Here is a 22,017-nt window from a genome sequence, read left to right as displayed (position 1 = left end):
AGCCTTTTTAATTGGTTTTAGAGCTGTGTTCACCATTTTGTACATGTATTAAATTTATATGTGCCTTTTTCTCTTTTTTGTACTTAAAATAAAATTATGGAATTCTTATAAATTATTGGTGTGCTCTCTACAATAGTGTGTGGTCTGTTTTTCTTGTTTGGATTGATTTGAAAGAAGTCTAAGGCAGGTCTGATACCGAACTTCAATGTGTAAAGGTGTCCATTAAACGTTGGCTCCTGGGATCACTCATTGACATGACGGACTGCTCATGTTGGCTCATCCAGTATATAGACCATTATGACTGGCTAGCATTCCCAAATCTATGGAGAGACTTGAACCCCTACCTGAGATCATTGGGATATTCCACCGGATATCCAGGGGAGGAGATAACCCCGTTCTCTGAAGTTTCAATGACATCATTACAGTTCTCCCGAGTCCTAGATTTCCTCCACCCGGTCTCCATAAAATCCCTTACTGCAAACAACCATAAATTAGTAAATACGTTATCTTCACGTAAGAACATGGTCCATACGCTGGGATCTCACGGTTACACAGAACGTTACCTCGTCCGCCATATATCTTGTACTGAAGACTAAAGCCAATTCTGCTATAAAAGCCTTGGTTAGCGGAGATGAAGACGACTCGGACCACGGGGCCACGACTTTCATAGGTGACAGGGGCGGACTGGAAGCCGCAAATCTTATCTGTAAAGAAGATCCCATCATGTTAATGGTTAGCCCATTGTATATTACAACAACCGCTTTAAAAGGGGTACTCAGCCGGAAAACATGTTATCCCCTATCCAAAGAATAGGGAATAATATGTCTGATTACGGAGTTCCCACCTCTGGGGACCCCGTGATCTCTGCTGGCAGCGGTGGCATCCGGAACGCGGAAGCTTGGAGCTTCCGTGTTTGTGGCATCATGCCACGCCCTCTCCATTCATGTCTATGGGAGGGGGCGTGACAGCTACTACGTAGACATGAATGGACGGGGTGTGGTGGCCATAGTCGCCAGTCATCCGGCATTGGATAGGGGATAAGATGTTTTCCGACAGAATACCCCTTTAACTTTTCAGGTAGGTAAAAAATAAAAAACCTTTGTCCTCTGACCAAAAAATTTGGTTTGGAGACCCCTTTTCTTGGCAACAGTTAAGGTCAGACCCCACCTAAGTAGAAAAAGTTGGGGCACCTGTTTAGGTCCCTTGCTAAACAAGAAGGGTTAATAACTACCATATGGCAACCAGAAGAATTACCTCATTACCTATAATTCTTATTACCATATTTTCCCACATTTCCCAGATGTGTTAGACTCCGCCCCCTGATGGGATTTAAAGGAGAACTGTAGAGCAATATAACTTATCCCATATACAAAGGATATGGGATAAGTTATAGATCAAGGGGGGTCCGACCACTGGGACACCTGCGTTCTCCTGTACATGGCCACAGCAGTATGCTGGGAGGCGGCGTAGCCAACATGCCCCCTCCATATATCCCATAGAGATACATGGAGGGGGCTTGTCTGCCGGGCCTTTCTGCTGGGTACTACACGATGCTTCCTGTAGACTGCCACAGCCCCCGTACAGGAGATTGTGGGGGGCCCAAGTGGTCAGACCCCCACGATCTATAAGTTAGATTGCACTACAGTTCTCCTTTAACTTTTTCTATATAAGGCTTCAGATTGTATGAGTAAAAAGTGTAACTTTTTGGTATTGGGTCTAAAGTTGTGAGAGTCGATAAGCTTCAGCCAAGTTCCCCTTACCTATCAGTTTACTGACGTTGCTCTCCTCCTGGTAGATGGACAGAGATTCGGTGATGCAGTTTTCAGACTCCTCTATAGACAGGTGTTTCAAAATAATTTTTATTAAGCTGCTATTGGATGTGATGGAGATGACCCAGGAGCAAATCAAACCTCCGGCATATCCATATGGAAATCCTGGTGAAGCAATGGAGCCAACCGCATCGTCCAAAAGAAGGCCATTGGGACAAGCTACAAAAAATAAAATTACCAGTTGTATTGTTTGTCTTACACCCATGGGTCATCAAGGAGCCAAGTTTCATTGTTGCTTTAGTTTGCGTTCTAAATTTCAGAATTAGGATCAAGGTTTACTACTAGAAACTATATAGGGTAACCAAAAAGTACTTTAGAGATTTTGTCCCACTTTCCTACAATATATCTTACACCCATGGGTCATCGGGGAGTTAAGTTTAATTGTTGCTTTAGCTTTGTTTCTAAATTTCAGAAGTGGAATCAAGATTTCTACTTAAAGAGTTTTTGTCCCACTTACCTGCAATATGTCTTACTATCTTACACCCATGAGATATTAGGGAGCCAAGTTTACTTGTTGCTTTAGCTTTCTTATTAAATATCAGAAGTAGAATCAAGGCTTTTTACTTGAAACTATATATATATATATATATATATATATATATATATATATATATACACCTTTAAAGGAGTAGTGTAGTGAAAAATAACTTATCCCCTATTCAAAGGATAGGGGATAAGTTATAGATCGTGGGGGTATGACTGCTGGGACACCCGCAATCTCCTGAATGGGGCTGAGGCAGTCTGCTGGAAGGGGGTGTGCCAACCCCTGCATGCAGCGGTGGCCGACACGCCCCCACCATGTATCCATAGAGATACACAAGGGGGCATGTCGGCTGTGGCTTCCTACGGGGGTCGGAATGGCCACTTCTGGCAGATTGCCGGGGCCCCGTTCAGGAGATCGCAGAGGGTTCAAGTGGTTGGACCCCTCATGATCCATAACTTATCCCCTTTCCTTTAGATAGGTGATAAGTTATTTTTCACTGCACTACTCCTATAAGTCTTTAAGAGTTTTTGTTCCACTTACTTGGAGTATATCTTACACCCATGGGTTATCAGAGAGCCAAGTTTAATTGTTGCTTTAGCTTTTAGTTTCTAAATTTCAAAAGTAGGAGCAAGATTTTCTACTTAGATACTAATAAGTCCTGTACAGTTGTTGTCCCACTTACCTTCCGTTGGCGACCCCTTTCCCTCAGGAGTCCTTGGCATCATTGCAGCATTATTCCCATTATGTAAAGTCTTGTTTATTTCTATATAAAATGGAGAAACGTCACATGGAAATTCAGGCAGCCATTACACAGAAAACCAAACCCCATCGTGCGCTTTTCATCCAGTTACCTTGTTGGGTAGTTTCTATCCAGCTCAGGAAAGATCGGACCTTTGTGTATACGCCAGGCTTTTTGGGCCGTGCACAGCCCACACCCCAGCTGACTATGCCATAAAGTACATGGGATTTATTGGAGCCGGGACAGACCAGCGGGCCCCCAGAATCACCCTGTGGAAAGTTTTACGAAATTCATGTGTTCAAGTCCTTACACACATTTTTTGCTAAGGTTTCTGAGATATCAACTCTTAAAGGGGTACTCCAACTAAAAACATCTTATCCCCTATCCAAAAGACAGAGGATAAGATGTCTGATCATGGGGGTCCCGCTGCGGGAGCTCCCGCGATCTCCGGTGCAGCACCCCAGACATCCGTTGCACGGAGCGAACTCCGCTCCGTGCCGGATGACTGGTGATCACAGCCGCCACGCCCCCTCCATTCATGTCTATGGGAGGAGGCGTGATGGCTACGTTGTAGCCGTCACGCCTCCTCCCATAGACATGAATGTAATGGGCGTGGCGTGACGTCATGAAAGCTCCAAGCTTCCATGTTCAGGACGCCGCGCTCCCCAGTGGCAGAACCCCATGCGATCAGGCATCTTATCCCCTATACTTTGGATAGGGGATAAGATGTTTTCCAGCAGAGTACCCCTTAATAAAAAAAAGTCTAAAAAATAAATAAATAAATAATTAAAAATTATAAAAAAAGAAAACAAAACAAAAGTTATACAAAGACGCGTACAGACCTGGCAGGAATCTTTTCCTCCAGTATCAGGAAATCCAGCGCAGAACATGCGGTCGGAGATCCCTCCTGGGTAATAGGAACTGTTGCAGATGTTGTTGTCCAGAATGGGGACCTGTAGCTGCTGTAAGCGGTTGAAGTGTTGCTCCCCTGAAGTACAAAAAATAAAATAAAATACTCCAAGAAATAAAATGTAAAAATAAATAAAAAAAACCCCTGACATGACCACATGACCCGCCCTGTGTCCGGACTACAGTATGCCGAATCATCTTCATGACCATTCAGCCCTGAAGATCCCCATACACCAAACTCACTAACTTTTGTGAAGGGGCCACAAAGAGGGTCCAAGAAGTGGAACATTTTTGAAGGGGTATTCCAGTATCAAAAATTATAGTAATTATAATAAAGACCATCACCGCGAGAAATATAACTTATATAACTAATAAAATGATATTACAAAATGTACTGGATTCAGTGTGTTTTTGCATGAATCACCCCTGACAGGAAGTTGTGTAGTCCTCTCATTGTCAGTGTAGCATTGCCTTAGCAGCTCCCCAGCTCCTCCCTCTCCCCTGACAGGAAGTTGTGTAGTCCTCTCATTGTCAGTGTGGTGTTGTCTCAGCAGAGAGCTCCAATCTACAAAATCAGCATTTATTTACAGGTGGGCTCATCTAATCAGGCCCTATGTATTTTTCTTCCCATCTCACTACACAATATGTGCTTAGTCGTGCAGTTGGTGGTCTACACACTCAAACCCTAACTGGTCGACTGATCAAAACTTTTGACACGTCTCTTTGACATTTCAAACGTTTTTTAAAGCAGCAGTCACACTTTAAATACAAACTCAGGTAAGACCCCGTACACAAACACCAGACCAGACCCCATACAGTAACACAAAACCCAAACTAAACCCCTTAAAGGAGTACTACACCCCTGAACATCTTATCCCCTATCCCATCTATGGGAGGAGGCATGACAGCCCTCCTATAGAAATTATTGGGGGGGGGGCGTGGCATGAGGTCATGACTACGGACACCCAAACCCAGCATTATACACAAAAATGTTCAGAACGTCGGGGGCCGCCTGAAGATCTGTGGGGGTCCCAGCAGCCGGACCCCTCACTATCGGACATGTTATCCCCTATCCAGTAGAGGTGAGTATTTCTATAGCTTGTGGCGCCCATGATACGAGGAGATGTTCCAAGGACCTCCCCCAGCCTTGTTGTCCAAATAACACAATCAGATCGTAGCTGTTATTTCTCCAAACTGGTGGATATTGGGAACAAGGCCAGTTTGTCCGCTAGACTTTCTTGATAAATGGGGCCCATTTCAGGATTTATGCCAAGTGCATCCACCTTCTCCAGTGCTGCCCCAACCGGTGACCACACACAGGGACGTCTGCTCTAGAGGCTCCTCCACACTGGGCAGGCAGACGGGACGCACAAAGTCATTGAAGATCAGTTCTTCTGCCAACCGGAGCAGTGCTACGTCATAGTCGTTGGTGATGGGACTGTACATCTCATGAAGTGCCATGATGTGAACCCTCCGATCCTGTAAGACACAAAAATAAGTTAACAGTCATATCTAAAATCCTTTATTACAGAAAACCATATAATAGTACCAACCATCCCCTCCCCCCCCCCCCCCCCCCAACACACTGACCTGTCTGCTGGATTCATTCAATAGTTGGTCATGAATCCCAGCATGGACGTGGTACCGGGAGGGATCGGAGGATCTGTAACCACACAGACAATCATTGGGTCAAACATTGTTTTTTGCGGGACAAGATGGATTTTTTTCATGGCGCCATTTTGGTGTTCATATAACTTATTGATTACATGTTATTAATAATTTTTTTGGGGTAGAGGATAATGGAAAAAAAAACAGATTTTGTCTTTTTTTGTCATTCACAGTGGGTAAAAATAGTTATAAATATAACTCTCTGGGCCAGGAGGATTACAATGATTTAATTAATTTATTTCCTTTATGTTTCTTTTTATGCTTTCGTAGTTTGGCACAATAGACAAATTTTTTGATTAAAAAAAAAAAATAAAAAATGTAAATTCATTGTCACATCCCAAGACCCGTAACTTTCTCATAATGTCTCTGGCACAGCTTCATTCTTCAGAAGGGCCGTTCCGGCCCTTCTGAAGAATCAAGCTGTGCCAGAGACATTATGAGAAAGTTATGGGAAACACATGGAAACCCATCGGCACCCGGAAATCGTGTTTCAAGTCTGTGGAGCTTTGTGACCCAATAGATGATTTGACCGCGGAGTGTGACGGAGTTAAACTGCCAGGATCTGAGGTTTCTCAGGCCTTGGCAGTTCGGGGGGCGGCTGTAGGGCCTCCTCCGATCCAGACCAAGGCGCCCCTTAGGGACCTCTGTAAAAACACGCATGGGCGGTAACAAACCTTTTACCAGAACAGAGATTTTTTGATTTTAAAAACTTTAAAAAGACTTACCGTAGACAGTGAGCAGCTGTCAGGACCCATTGAGATGACAGAATGACTCCTCCACACTGGAACATGTCCCAGTCCTTGATGGCTACCTGCCACGGCCAGCAGTTAGGACAGGCTTCCTCCCCTCCTACAATACGATTTAGAAGCCACTGTGGAGACAGCGGTGCCACCCCACAAACCCCTAAATATCATCCAGAGAAAAATATTTAAAAAATGTCGCCCAACCAGGTGGGAACTTCAGATCCTCAATTTTTTAGGGCCCGAGAACCAGGAGCAATGGGAGTTCGTTTCTCACCTGTATTAACCCGCTTTGGTTCTTGATTCAGTGCCGGAGAAGCCTTAATGGAGGGGGCGGCTGTCGTACTGTCTGCAAAACCAGTCCGGAGAGAAATCCAAAAATAGTTATGAGTCCTTTGTCCCATTTACATAGTCAGAACAAGACTAAGGTGGTTTGCAAGTCATCACACTATATCTCACACTATGGCCACAATAAAGGGAGGGTTCTGGTCAAGGGATCCACCAACCCTACTCAAAACGAATCGGGGGGAAGCTAGCTGTGGACTTTCCCAAATTTTTGGATTCTGGTTGGTCCCATACACAATGTGGAAGTCACATGGATTTCATATCAGTGATCATTCACTTTTTTTTCCCTTTTTTGCAGTAACACGGATTTAAAATCCTCCGCAGGAAAAAAAATGGGTTGTGCGTCTCCATGGTTACAGGCTACAAAGCAAACCCTGTGTAGTCTGATTCTGTGTTGTGTTGCTCCTGTCCACAAACAGAGCTGAAGGGGAGGTGTATAACTACTATACAACTTGATCATATAGAGATAGCAGCAGCAGTATACAGATAAAGCTGGAGGGGAGGTGTATAACTACTATATATCCTGATCCCATAGGGATAGCAGCAGTATGCAGAAAGAGTTGGAGGGGGGAGGTGTATAGAGATAGCAGCAGTATACAGATAGAGCTGGAGGGGAGGTGTATAACTATATATATATATATATATATATATATATATATATATATATATATATATATATATATATATATATATATATATATATACACACACACTGATCCATAGAGATAGCAGCAGTATATAGAGCTAGAGGGGAGGTGTATGACTACTATGTATCCTGATCCCATAGAGCGATAGTTGCAGCAGTATACAGATAGAGCTGGGAGAGGCGGGGTCTTGGAGCTAGCAGAAGGGATCTGTTAGAGGATGATGTCACCCTGTACTGTAGAAGAACTGTAGGACTAGTGATGGTGAGTGTGTATGATATTGGCAAAAAAAAATTAAAAAATGTTTTGCACCTTTAATAATAGAATTGCTTCATTTAAGATGGATTGCAGTAATGCAAAAAAAATAAAATAAAAATTTCACAAAAAAGTCTTCACACCCTAGGCAGACATACCTGGATATGCGAAGCTGAACCTCGCCATGAAGCCACCGTAATTGTTCTCGTAATCACTTTCGAATTTGATGACCATGATGTTACCCAGACTAGAGACTAGACGGGACGCTAAAAACCCACATAAGGTTACTAGGAGCAGAAGGAGGAGGAGGAGACATTGAGCCAGACCTTATAAACAATAGGTGCCCTATAAATCAATGAGGTGCCCCATAAATCATTGAGGTGCCCTATAAACCAATAAGGTGCCCTATAAACCAATAAAGGTGCCCTATAAACCATAGAGGTGCCCTATAAATCATTGAGGTGCCCTATAAACCAATGAGGTGCCCAATAAACCAATGAGGTGCCCTATAAACCAATGAGGTGCCCCATAAATCAATGAGGTGCCTTATAAACCAATAAGGTGCCCTATAAACCAATGAGGTGCCCTATAAACCAATGAGGTGCCCTATAAACAATGAGGTGCCCTATAAACCAATGAGGTGCCTTATAAACCAATAAGGTGCCCTATAAACCAATGAGGTGCCTTATAAACCAATGAGGTGCCCCATAAATCAATGAGGTGCCCTATACACCAATGGGTTCATACCAATGAGGTGAGACTCCTCTCTGTCTCCATAAATCGAAACGCGATCATATTCACATTTCTCCTGGTACTCCAGAGCAAAGTCTTCAAAGACAAGCTGCAAAGACAAGAGAATAACATGGTGGCCTGGTCTGGAAATAAGAATATGGAGGCTGAGCTGCAATACCAGACTATGCCACATCGACCAGGGTGGCGCTGTTTGTGGACACTGACCCCTAAAAATAACTCCTCTTAGTTGACCCATGACTACATTGTGTCTAAATGGTTGGGTGTTTTAATTAGACTAGATAAGATTTAAAGGAACACTGTGCTTGGTGCGGGGCTACAGGGACAAAACATACATTCCCATACTGTACTCTCATTTGTAACCTGAAAGGGATCACATACCTTCCCATTAGACCCAAAAGGGTCATATATGTTCACACTGGACCCAAAAGGGCATTCAGATGTTTCCATTGGGCCCAAAAGGGGGGTTGAACGTTCACACTCAACTCAAAAGAGGGTCACATACCTTCCCATTGGACCCAAAAGAGGTCATATACCTTCCCATTGGACCCAAAAGGGGTAACATACCTCCCCATTAGACCCAAAATAGGTCACATACCCTCCCACTGGAACAAAAAGGGGTCAGATATGTTTTTATTGGTTCCAAAAGTGGTCGTATACATTCATACTGGACCCAAGAGGGGATGCATATGTTTCCATTGGACCCAAAAGGGGCTGTACAAATTCACACTTGACCCGAAAGGGGTCGCACACCTTCCCTTTGGACCCGAAAAGGGTCACATACCTTCCCAATGGACCCTAAAGTGACCACATATGTTCCCATTGGACCCAAAAGTTTTCATGTTCTGTCCAATTGGACCTAAAATGGTCCACATACCATCCCACTGGACCCAAACATTCCCACAACCCAAAGCGGTCGCATACCTTCCCATTGGACATTAAAAGGGTCACATACTTTTTCCATTGAACCCGAAAGGGGTCACATACCTGACTATTGGACTCAATATGGGTTGTTTACATTCACATTGGACCCAAAAGACGTTGTATACTTTCCCATTGGACTAGAATGGGGTCTCTTATGTTCCCACTGGTCCCAATTTCCATTTGGCCCTAAAGGGTCACCTACCTTCCTATTTTACCCAAAAGGGATCATGTACATTTATATTAGATCCGAAAGCAGCCACATACACCCCTATTTGACTCGAAAGGGGTCGAATACTTTATCATTGGACCTAAAGGGGTTGTATACAATCACAATGATCACATACAACTCATTGCTCCCAAATGGCCACTTACCTGCACGACATGATCTTCTGGTGCTTCTATGACCCAGCGACAGACGGTGTTACTGGGATATAATCGGGGATAATTTAGGGTGAAGATCTTGCCTTCCTCCTGCAGCTCCGCAGCACTGCCACACCCGGACCCTATACAATGAGACGAATTCATGACCGCGGGCCGAGACCCTGTAGTTCCACGGGCACCCGCGGCAGCACCCACCTTTCTCCGATGCTGCGGATAATGCAGAAAACTTAAACTGGAACCCGCGACCATTCACGGTGCCGTCCGAGAGGAAAGTCACCGTAACGGTAGCGGAGCGGATTATCAGAGGAGACGGCAGGACGGAGCCACAGACCTTACCTAAAAAACACCAAAAAGAGCTTTATTGATCATTCAGTCGTCATTACAAGTGATACAATAAATTTCAATCACACAAAGCTTGACAGTACAATATACAGCAAAGGTTCCCTAAGCTATTCACCGTACCACATGCTACACTAACATTCCGCTCCATCACTCGATATGAACAAAGTAAAAAACAACACATTATAGTCTGTGATCGGGGAGGGGTGTGGGATCTTACACCAAAAACTACTAAATTATTTCCATATCTATGTTACTACCTCCATCCACCACTAGAGGGAGCTCACTGAATTCAACTTTATTGAAATCTCAGTGAGCTCTGTGATAAATCCGGCCGGCAGAAAGGTTCCCCCGTGTAGGGGATTTGGAGCAATGTATCAGGAAAATGGAGCAATGATCCTTATAAAGGAATCAATTGGGTACCTAAATGGGGTACTTCCCTTCCCCAGATTTCGGAACATTTAGTTCCGAATGCTGGGTGCGGGCGTCATGACATCATGGCCCCGCCCCCTCAATACAAGTCTATGGGAGGGGGCGTGATGCCGTCACGCCCCCTCCCATAGACTTGCATTGAAGGGGCGTGGCCTGATGTCACGACCCCCGCAGCCTGCATCCAGCGTTCGGAACAAAATGTTCCAAACACTGGGGCAGTGGAGTACCCCTTTAATAAAAAGAGCTAAGCATAATTTGCTCGCAGACTCAATACTACCTGTGACCAGCAGGGGCAGCAAACTCATTTACAAGCACTAATATACTCACGGACATCCTTCGATTTTGCAGTAAAAGTCAGCGAGTCGTAGGCGCAGGTCACATGATCCTCGATATCCAGCTTAGTAAATTGGATCTTGATTATCTTATCCGCTGACGACTTGATTGTCCATCGGCATAAGCTGCAATGATGAGAGATTTAAAGGGGCGGTACACGTTCTGTACGCCAGCCAGGAGTCTTGGCAACTGACTGGGAGAGATCTCTGGCTTGGCATACACTCCCAGTCAGTTTCCAAGACTACTAGCTGGAGTGAAACACTGACTTTCCCCTGTAAAACTTTTTTTTTTTTTTTAATCAACTGGTTCCAGAAAGTTAATCAGATTTGTAAATTACTTCTATTAAAAAATCTTAATCTTTCCTGTACTTATCAGCTGCTATATGCTCCACAGGAAGCCCTTTTCTTTTTGAATTTCCTTTCTGTCTGACCACAGTGCTCTCTGCTGACACCTCTGTCCATGTCAGGAACTGTCCAGAGTAGGAGCAAATCCCCATAGCAAGCATATCCTGCTACTGATAGGGGTGTCAGCAGAGAGCACTGAGGTCAGATAGAAAGGAAATTCAAGAAGAAAAGAACTTCCTGTGGAGCATACAACAGCTGATAAGTACAGGAAGGATTAAGATTTTTTTAATAGAAGTAATTTACAAACATCTCTTTAACTTTCTGGCACCAGTTGATTAAAACATTTTTTTTTTCAGGGGAGTACCCCTTTAAATGAGAGAAAGTGGTGTGAGGGCTGATTTCCATATCCCTTCTTCCCAAAGTAGTTTTTAATTTAAAAGTTAGTGTTTTAGTCTTGGAAACTGACTGGGAATATATGCCAAGCCCTGGAACAGCTCTCTACAGATGAGTATTCTCTCCTACTGGAGAGATCTCTGACTTGGCATACATTCCCAGTCAGTTTCCAAGACTCTTGTTTGGCGTAAAACACTGACTTTTAAATGGAAAACAAGTTAGAGAAAGCAGTGCAAGAGCTACTTTGCATATCATTTCTTCCCAAAGTGTTTTTTTTTTTATTTATTTAAAAGTCAGGGTTTTACTCCAACGAGAAGTCTTGGCAACTGACCGGTGATATATGCCAATCCCTGAAACAGCTCTCTGAAGATGAATAATTCTCTTTAGAAAGATCTCTAGCTTGGCATACATTCCCAGTCTGTTTCCAAGCCTCCTGGTTGGAGACAAACTCTTTTAAATAAAATATTATTTTGAGAAATCAGTGTGGGAGCCACTTTGCATATATTCTCATTCCAAAGCGAATTTTCATTTAAAAGTCAGCATTTCACTCCAGCCAGTAGTCTTGGAAACTGACTGGGAACGTATACCAAGCTAAAGATCTTCCTAAAGAGAATATTCATCCGCAGAGAGCTGTTTCGGGGCTTGGGATACATTCCCAGTCAGTTGCAAAGACTCCTGGGTGAGTGAAGAACTAATTTTTTAATTAAAAATGTAGGAAGAAAGAAGCTTTCACACTGCTTTCTTCAAATGTTTTGTTTTTATTAAAAAAAAAGTCAGTGTTTCACTTCAACCAGGAGTCTTGGTAACTGACTGGGAATATGTGCCAAGCCTCGAAACAGCTTTCTGCAGATGAGTTCTCTTTAGAAAGATCTCTAGCTTGGCATATATTCCCAGTCAGTTGCCAAGACTCCTGGCTGGAGTGAAACACTACATTTTAAAAGGGAAAACGACTTGGAGAAAGCGGTGTGAGATCTTATTTGCATATCCGTCCTTCCCAGAATTCCCATTTGAGCGTAAATGACCTATATGTTTCCCCACTCGTTTATGACATTACTCTTCTTCAGGACAGTACCCCTTTAATTACACTATGGCCCATGAGCATCATGTTGACCGTTTCCCTGTGAGACACATTTCTACCACTAGGGGCAACATGACACCAAAACTATCTCATAGGTCTCATTGGAGTATACAGACTTCATCCACACATTCTAGATTTTTTATTTTATTTATGCTTTTATTTATTTATTTTATTCAAAAGTCAGGGTTTTACTCCAACGAGAAATCTTGGCAACTGACCAGGAATGTATATCAAGCCCCGAAACAGCTCTCTGCAGATGAATATTCTCTTTAGAAAGATCTCTAGCTTGGCATACATTCCCAGTCAGTGTCCAAGCCTCCTGGTTGGAGACAAACACTTAAAAAAAAAATGCAATTTGAAGAAAGCAGTGTGGGAGTCACTTTGCATATCCTCTCTTTCCAAAGTGAATTTTCATTTAAAAGTCAGCATTTCCCTCCAGCCAGGAGCCTTGGAAACTGACTGGGAATGTATACTTGATCCCCACATTCTAGATTTTTATTTTTATTTTTGGCTTTTATTTTTTCAAGTTACCTGTTGATGGAATAATTGCTCTTCGCATCTAAGGGGTACTTGACGAAACCATTTTTGCCGACAATAACCAAAGGGCTCGAGCTACAGCCACCTGGAAGATACAAGATTGTAGGTTGCAGTACTTGTTATGACCACAGGTGGCAGTATATTGACCATATATGGGCAGTACAATGCAATTTTAATTATAAAATCTATAAAACAGTGGTCTTTAAACTGTGGACCTCCAAATTTTGCAAAATTACAACTTTCAGCATGCCCGGACAGCCAACAGCTGTCCCGGCATGCTGGGAGTTGTAGTTTTGCAACATCCGCTATAAATCCTATATAAAGAAAGTATCCAATGCAAAATAATAGGTGGTCACAGCTCCACCCCTTTTAATTGAGGCCTAGTCCTCCTTTATTTCCAAATGGACTCACTGTCAGATGTGAAGTTTCTAAGGAAGTCCACAATGGCCGAAACTTTGGCGTATATGGCGGGTGACCCCAGAGCAGCACTTTTAGTCGTCGATGCTTCCCAAGCTCTTCCACACCCGGCGCCCCAGGACGTGCTGCCTACCAGGACCCAAGTGTTGGACCGCCGGCGCCTACAGACTAGGGGTCCTCCAGAGTCACCCTGCGTTAAATCAAATGATTCAAGTTAAATCAACCCTCAGTATACATAGTGCACCCAACAAAATCTTCCCCCTTCCTGTGTGTTCCCCCTTGACTTCCTTGTTTTCCTCCTGACTTCCTGCGCAATGTTCTCTAGCTTCCTGTTTCCTGTGTGGGAGGAGCCTAAACAAGTCTGCGCAGCATGGTGAGACAGTTTATTGTAAAGCAGGAAGTGGTCACCAAGACAGGAAGTCAAGTGGTTGCTAGGTAACACAGAAACTATAGAAAGAATATGGATTGTAACACCCATTTACGACATTGTTGCCAACTGTCCTGTTTTTGCCCCATTTAGGTAGGACCACAACAGGTGTGGGCAGACTACCTACAGGGCGGTCCTACATACAGGGGGCAAACTACCTACTGAGGTAAAACATACAGAGGAGAAAACTAACTACGGGGTGTTCCTATCTACAGGGGGCAAACTACCTCTTAGGGTGGTCTACCAAAATGGGGCAAATACTAAAGGGTGTCCTACATAAAGTGGGCAAACTACCTACTGGGGGGGGGGGGAAACTACCTACAGGGGTGGTCCTACCTACAGGGGTCAGACGACCTACAGGAGGATCCTTTATACAGGGGAAAAAGCACCTACGGGGGGGGGGGGGGGGGGGGAACTACCTACTGAGGTAATGCATACAGAGGGGCAAACTACCTACAGGGGATCCTACATACAGGGGACAAACTACCAACTTGGGTAACACAAACTGAGGGGCAAACTACCTACAGGGGTCAAATAACCTACAAGGGATTCTATATACAGGGGTAGAGACACCTACGGGGGGGGGGGGGGGGGGGTGACTACCTACTGAGGTAATACATACAGATGGGCAAAGTACCTACTTGGGTAATACATACAGGGGCCAAACAACCTACAAGGGCAAACTACCTACAGGAGGTTCCTTTATACAGGGGGAAAAGCACCTATATGTGTGTGTGTGTGTGTGGGGGGGGGGGGGGGGGGGTTAGTGTACTACCTACTGGGGTAATACATACGGAGGGGCAAAATACCTACAGGGGGTCCTACTTCAAGGGGGCAGGCTATTTACAAAGAGGTCCTACATATAGGGAGGCAAACTGCCTACTGGGGGTAATACATACAGAAGATCAAACTAACTACAGGGAGTAAAACTACCTATAGGGGGCAAACTACTTAGAGGGGGATCCTTACAGTAAGGACAATATATATGGAAAATTTATAGAAAAAAAAAAAACAAAAAAAAAACACCCATTGAGAAACCACACCCTATACAAACCCCACCCACAACAAACCACACCCATAATAAGCCACACCCATCCCTTCCATAGTGTCTCTGTAAACATTTTTCTAATGTTGACAGCTATGATTTCCTGCACGTTTCCTCCTTTGCTTTACTTGTTTTACCCCTGAACAAGTCTGTGAAACATGGGGAGACAGTTTATTGTATTGCAGAAAGTGGTCACCGAGACAGGAAGTTGTTAAGTGGTTGCTAGGAAACAGAAACTACAGGAAGAATAAGGATTCTAATACCACTTACTGTTCCCAATCTAAATTTACTGATACCCCCCAAATTTTTTGACCTTCAAACACTTGAGCACACCTGGCAAGCGTCCCTCCCACCGCCCGGGAAACCGGCGCATAACATCGATTTATGTAAGGCAGGAAGTCCAACGGAGGTGAGCGCCGATCTACAGGTGTCATCATCCAGGATGGGAAGGGTCACCTCCTGCAGGATTTTGGATGTCTCTCCGCCTGAAAACAATAAGACCAAGAACAAACACTCTTAGCCTTTGCCTTGATTTCAAAAACAGTGCCACACCTTTCCACAGGTTGTGTGTGGTATTGCAGCTCAGCTCCATTCACTTTAACACTAGACACAACCCATGGTGCCGTTTCTGGAATAAAGCAGACATGTTTTCTGGAAACATTGACTCTGGAAGCTACAAATGGAGGCCATATTGGGAGTCACCCACTTATTTACTGGACCACTGAACTTACTCTCATTAACTCTTCCCCATCCGCTGGTCACACACAAGGTTCCTGGTTCGATGATCTCCCCCACTTGTGGTAAGCACACCCGCTGTACCTGAGACCCTAAGGAAAGAAGCAGAATAAATTTAAAAGGAACAGTACATGAAAAAATTCTCTCTCAGAATCCTCTAACCAGGATGTTCTCTAGATGAGGTTGCTAAGGGTTGCATGGACCTTGAAGATCACTGTTGCTAGTGGCAACAGGAGGATGGAGTTGTGCCTGTGCTTTTGGCGCCAACTGGTGGTGCATGGTTTTCCTCACACGTGGTCCCTAGGATGTCAACTAATGTGATCCGGAACAGTCTTCATGTTGGGAGATAAGTGAGGCCAAAGTGGCTGACTGTGGTGGACATCACTAGGCTGCAAGGTCCTGGGGTGGGATACTAGGCCTTCCATGGCAGCTACAGAGTGGGTCATCTTCTTTACCATTACAGTGCCATGAGACGTACCTCAAAAGGCTGCTAAGCAAGGCCAGTTGGTCTTGGACACCTTTGGGTTAGGGGGTTAACCATGGAGTGGACAGCTGTCAGTGCTTGATGTAGGCCAAAGGCCTGCCAACAGAGGCTGAGGATATTATGATGTGGTCAAAGGGCCAGTCAGCGGCATGTCGGGTGGAGGAGTGCCAAGGATCGATGGTTGGGAACTAGGTCCAAACCTGGTACAACGAGCACTACACTCTAGATAGGTGCTGGTGGCTTTTTGGATGTGGAGGTGGGCATCCTGAGGCCTCAGTGTACTTGGTGGGCTGGCCTTAATGAGCATAGTGTGGGGAGAGGATCACATATGGGAGCGGTGGAGAGTACAACCATGTGGGCTGGGGACTGATACTCTGTTGGGTTTAGTTGGGAGCCATTTGTACCCAGGTCAGTTGTTGCACTTCAGAGGTTGTGTGAAGTAATATTAACCCTTAAAGGGGTATTCCACCCCTACACATCTTATCCCCTATTCAAAGGATCGGAGATAAGATGTCTGATTGTGGGGGTCCCGCCGCTGTCTTGGCTGCAATACCCAAGCCATTCGCTGCACGGAGCAAACTACGCTCTGTGCCGGATGACTGCGGGGTGGAGACTCCTGCCATCATGGTCACGCCCCTCAATGCAAGTCTATGGGAGGTGGCGTGACGGCCCTTCACACCACCTTCCATAGACTTGCATAGATATTACGAGCGGGGTGTGGCTGTGACATCGCACACCTCTGGCGCTGCACCTGACCCAGTGGCAGGACCCCCGCGATCAGGCATCTTATCCCCCATACTTTGGATAGGGGATAAGATGTCTAGGGGCGGAGTACACCCTGTTCTAGAAAGTTCTATAATGGTCAATTTTCAGCGCCACCTAGTGAGTAGCAACCATGAGGACTTTTTATAAAGTGACTGTCTGTGTCTACCAAGAACTTGACCATATCGGTCAACTGATATGGATGTTCATCACTCTCCATGACACTCACCCAGGATGATCGGCTTCTGTAAATAGACGAGTGCGATGTCGTAGCTCATACTCCCATCATGCTTGTACTTCGGGTGCAGCTTTACATCAGACACAGGGATATCTTGTTGCTGGGGGTCCTCAATGCTCTGGTCATACTCACCAGCAACCACCACCAAGTGCTTCATTTTAAAGCTAGGAAGAAAAAAGGGGGCATCACATGTGAATCGGATCTAGAAGGCGAAGGCAATGAGACATAAATGATGCACTGGCTGTGATATTGAGGGTGGACATAAGTAGAGGAAGGACCTGCGCAAATAATTAAAGGGTTCACTCAGTTATGGCAAAACCAGAGATATACCAACTGTATCATGTGAGAAAACCCTGGGGCTAAAGTCAGTTGCCTTTGGTACTGAAGCTGAGGATGGTTGTTATTGGTCACCTACGGGCGCTGGGCTGATGTTGGTCACCTACGTGCACTGGGGCTGATGTTGGTCACCTACGGGAGCTGGGGCTGATGTTGGTCACCTACGGGAGCTGGGGCTGATGTTGGTCACCTACGGGCGCTGGGGCTGATGTTGGTCACCTACGGGCGCTGGGGCTGATGTTGGTCACCTACGGGCGCTGGGGCTGATGTTGGTCACCTACGGGCGCTGGGGCTGATGTTGGTCACCTACGGGCGCTGGGGCTGATGTTGGTCACCTACGGGCGCTGGGGCTGATGTTGGTCACCTACAGGTGCTGGGGCTGATGTTGGTCACCTACGGGAGCGGAGGCTGATGTTGGTCACCTACTGGAGCAGAGGGTGATGTTGGTCACCTATGGGAGCTGGGATTGATGTTGGTCACCTACGGGTGCTGGGGCTGATGTTGGTCACCTACTGGAGCGGAGGGTGATGTTGGTCACCTACGGGTGCTGGGGCTGATGTTGGTCACCTAGGGGAGCGGAGGCTGATGTTGGTCACCTACGGGAGCGGAGGCTGATGTTGGTCACCTATGAGAGCTGGGGCTGATGTTGGTACAAACCCTGGTACTAAGGATTGTAAACTACAGGCACTGGAGCTGAGAATGGTCACCTAGGGCACTGGAGCCAAGGATGGTCGTGTTCGGGAACTGGAGCTGGGAATGGTCACCTACAGCCACTGGAGCTGGGAATGGTCACCTACAGACACTGGAGCTGGGAATGGTCACCTACAGGCACTGGAGCTGGGAATGGTCACCTACATGCACTGGAGCTGGGAATGGTCACCTACAGGCACTGGAGCTGGGAATGGTCACCTACAGGCACTGGAGCTGGGAATGGTCACCTACAGGCACTGGAGCTGGGAATGGTCACCTACAGGCACTGGAGCTGGGAATGGTCACCTACAGGCACTGGAGCTGGGAATGGTCACCTACAGGCACTGGAGCTGGGAATGGTCACCTACAGGCACTGGAGCTGGGAATGGTCACCTACAGGCACTGGAGCTGGGAATGGTCACCTACAGGCACTGGAGCTGGGAATGGTCACCTACAGGCACTGGAGCTGGGAATGGTCACCTACAGGCACTGGAGCTGGAAATGGTCACCTACAGGCACTGGAGCTGGAAATGGTCACCTACAGGCACTGGAGCTGGAAATGGTCACCTACAGGCACTGGAGCTGGGAATAAACACCTTCAGGCACTGGAGCTGGGAATAAACACCTACAGGCACTGGAGCTGGGAATAAACACCTACAGGCACTGGAGCTGGGAATAAACACCTACAGGCACTGGAGCTGGGAATAAACACCTACAGGCACTGGAGCTGGGAATAAACACCTACAGGCACTGGAGCTGGGAATAAACACCTACAGGCACTGGAGCTGGGAATAAACACCTACAGGCACTGGAGCTGTAGATGGTCGCCTTCAGGTGCTGGAACTAATGCTAGTTACCTTAGGGTATTAAAGCTGATGATGGTCACCTTCACTAAAAGAAGACAATAGTCAGGTCCTATAAACACTGGAGCTGAGGACAGTCACCTACAGGTACTGGGGTTGATGATGGTCTCCTACGTGCAATGGTTAAGGACCATGTTCTACAGGCCCTGGGACAAGTCATTTGGCTGATACTTACCCATTTGCAGGATACACACAGTGAGCAGCGGTCACCACCAGGTTTGTTTCTACAATACTCCCCCCGCACAAGTGTCTTTCATATAACTTTATTGACACCTGAAAGAGAAAACAACAAAATATCTGTTTTTGGACGTTCAAAACTTTATATTATGTTGGGGGGGGGGGGGGGGGGGGAAACGCAGCTTTAGCTGTGACTAGAGCATTAGACAAGATATACCTCAAGATCCATACAAGACAAGTAAAGCTGAATGTCGTTCACACTAGCGCAATGCGGACACCTGTATCTGCATCTACTGTATTTTACACCTGCCAGTCGTGGCCCAACCAGGGACCCGATGGCCCAAATTGGTGGCCAATGATTATGATTGGGGTTATTAGAAACCGGCTTTATGCCTCCAAGTTCTCCACCCAATTATGATGCCACCTAGTGTCAATTCTCTTCACTTACGGTCCAAGGTTGTCCGCCAATCGGTGTGTCCGCTCCCCCAACAATACGTGAGTTTATTTGCATCAAGTTTCCCGTTTTCTTTAAGGGCCGGGCGCCACATTTCATCCCTGAGTGCGAGACGAAAAAGAAGGGGGATCAGCAATTTTACCCCCTTAGGGTCCGTTCACACCTGCGTACTTTGAGGCAGATTTTCCACAGAGGATTTTGCTACCCATTAGCAAAATCCACCGTGAAAAACCTGCAGAGAAATACCCGGACCCTGAAAAAAAATATATTCACAGAATCTTGTGTTGTTTTGTGTCTACAGCTCAGACATATTTCTCCATGGTAACAGACTACAATCAAACGCTGTGTAGTCTGATCCTGCCAGTCATGTGGTACTCCACTCCATCTCATTGTAGAAAATATGTTACCAAAAAGCTGTGGACAGATGAGTAACGTGCAGGTTACCATGGAGACATAGGCCTTCAGTGGAGCTGTAGGACATTTAAAGGGGTACTCTGCCCCTAGACTTATCACCTATCCAATAGGGGGTAAGATGTCTCATCGCGGGGCTTTCGCCACTGGGACCCCGCAATCTCCCGGCTGCACCCGGCGTTTGTTTAGAGCGTCGGATGCTCGTGACGTCACGGTCACATCCTGCTCGTGACATCACGGGCACGCCCCCTCAATGCAACTCTATGAGAGGGGGCCCTTCCATTGACTTGCATTGAGGGAGCGTGCCCATGGTGTCACGAGCGGGGCGTGACCGTGGCATCACCAGTCATCCAGCATGGAGCAAAGTTCGCTCCATCCACCAGATGTATAAGGTGTCGCAGCCGAGATCGCGGGGTCCCCAGCGGCGGGACATCTTATGCCCTATGATAAGATGTCTAGGGGCGGAGTACCCCTTTAAAGGAGATGTATCATGCTGAAAAACGTATCCTCTATACGAAGGATAGGGAATAACTTATAGATTACGGGGGGGATCGGGGGTTGTTTTAGGATGTATTTGGGGTTGAATGCTGGGAACACGCGATCTCCTACACGAGACCCTGTCAAGTGGCGGCTGACTCGCCCCCTCTAAGTATCTCTATGGGAGAGCCAGAGAAAGCCGAACTCTTGTTTGGAAGCAGTCATTGTCTATGGAGCTGCTGGAGATAGCCGAGTACAGTGCTTGGCTATCTCCAGCAGCTCCATAGACAATGAATGCAGCAGCGTCGCACATGTGCCATTTGCGGCTCCATTCCTTAAAAAGACTCTAGTCCCGGTTCTTTAGATTGTGAGGGTCTCAGTGGTGGGATGTCACCGTGGTCTGACACTATCCCCCATTCTGTAGATCAAAGTTGCTTCATGTATTGGATGACAGAACATAACCATCACAAAATGGATGGACGCCACCTCCCCCAACTGGATCTCCACATAGAAAGTAAGTGCTGCTTCTCTGACGCAGAATAATGACCACGGTCCCTTAGATATGACTGCGCAAACACAACCCCAAAGATCTTACCTGTATTCCTCTGCGATGTGGCCAATCTCTTAGCGACAAGTGGTGAGGAGGTGGTGGCATCGGAGGGGGTAACATCTGTGGTACCTGTACGTAACACAATGCTATACGTTACCTGGGAATACGCACAGAGGACGACCCCATAGCTGCCGACAGGGAGGTTAACCCCTTCTAGAAGGTCCCGTTAGGCCAAACTAGTCCCTAAAGGTGTTCAAGTGAAATAAAAGCTAAATGGCAATGTCTCCAATCTACAAATACAGGACCATGACAGGGGGTCTCACCCAGGGGCAGATGGAGGATCAGCAACACCAGGATACACAGAGCCATCGGCCTCAGAGCCGAGAGACCTCCGGAAACAAGAGAAGCCTCCAGGTGAACCAGCTGCTCAGTCCATGGAGGAAGGAGACATCCAAACCGAGGACCGGAACCGGGAGACAAGATCCAGTCCAGGAAGACATCAACTTTATCAGCATTGTTATAGTCAGTGACTACACGTAGAGGACCATGGCTGACCAATATGTATACATAGAGCAGGGAACTTAGAGCTGCCACTGTTTATAGAGGGCAGTATTATAGTAGTTATATTCTTGTATATAGGAGGCAGCATTATAGTAGTTATATTCTTGTATATAGGAGGCAGCATTATAGTAGTTATATTCTTGTATATAGGAGGCAGCATTATAGTAGTTATATTCTTGTATATAGGAGCAGTATTATAGTAGTTATATTCTTGTATATAGGAGCAGTATTATAGTAGTTATATTCTTGTATATAGGAGCAGTATT

The 22,017-nt window shown here is 45.9% G+C and overlaps 1 protein-coding gene across 5 annotated transcripts in view; it reads right to left on the bottom strand.

Moving 5' to 3' along the window:
* Window positions 1-21,334, bottom strand: part of OVCH1 (ovochymase 1) — a 48,468-nt gene extending 27,134 nt beyond the window's left edge. Inside the window, exons 1-23 of one of the 5 annotated variants that reach the window (XM_056517784.1) lie at window positions 21,236-21,334; window positions 19,747-19,853; window positions 19,297-19,394; window positions 17,224-17,396; window positions 15,745-15,840; window positions 15,347-15,498; window positions 13,536-13,731; window positions 13,119-13,209; window positions 10,767-10,897; window positions 9,864-10,004; window positions 9,660-9,790; window positions 8,361-8,454; window positions 7,772-7,900; window positions 6,647-6,718; window positions 6,355-6,532; window positions 5,552-5,624; window positions 5,245-5,440; window positions 3,895-4,040; window positions 3,165-3,321; window positions 2,996-3,076; window positions 1,761-1,988; window positions 564-704; window positions 345-474 (exon numbers count right to left, since the gene is read on the bottom strand). In XM_056517784.1, the coding sequence (XP_056373759.1) occupies window positions 345-474; window positions 564-704; window positions 1,761-1,988; window positions 2,996-3,076; window positions 3,165-3,321; window positions 3,895-4,040; window positions 5,245-5,440; window positions 5,552-5,624; window positions 6,355-6,532; window positions 6,647-6,718; window positions 7,772-7,900; window positions 8,361-8,454; window positions 9,660-9,790; window positions 9,864-10,004; window positions 10,767-10,897; window positions 13,119-13,209; window positions 13,536-13,731; window positions 15,347-15,498; window positions 15,745-15,840; window positions 17,224-17,396; window positions 19,297-19,394; window positions 19,747-19,851 (2,939 nt within the window). In that variant the 5' untranslated portion in view covers window positions 19,852-19,853; window positions 21,236-21,334. Of the gene's footprint in view, window positions 1-344; window positions 475-563; window positions 705-1,760; window positions 1,989-2,995; window positions 3,077-3,164; window positions 3,322-3,894; window positions 4,041-5,244; window positions 5,441-5,551; window positions 5,625-6,354; window positions 6,533-6,646; window positions 6,719-7,771; window positions 7,901-8,360; window positions 8,455-9,659; window positions 9,791-9,863; window positions 10,005-10,766; window positions 10,898-13,118; window positions 13,210-13,535; window positions 13,732-15,059; window positions 15,105-15,346; window positions 15,499-15,744; window positions 15,841-17,223; window positions 17,397-19,296; window positions 19,395-19,746; window positions 19,854-21,235 lie in introns of those variants that run through there. The other 4 variants (XM_056517785.1, XM_056517786.1, XM_056517787.1 and 1 more) reach the window with 4 other exon arrangements.
* Window positions 21,335-22,017: the final 683 nt, after the last annotated feature.

The sequence above is a fragment of the Hyla sarda genome, chromosome 4 (genome assembly GCF_029499605.1).
Source record: "Hyla sarda isolate aHylSar1 chromosome 4, aHylSar1.hap1, whole genome shotgun sequence".
Taxonomy (NCBI): Eukaryota; Metazoa; Chordata; class Amphibia; order Anura; family Hylidae; genus Hyla; species Hyla sarda.
This window is presented reverse-complemented; position numbering and strand designations above follow the sequence as displayed.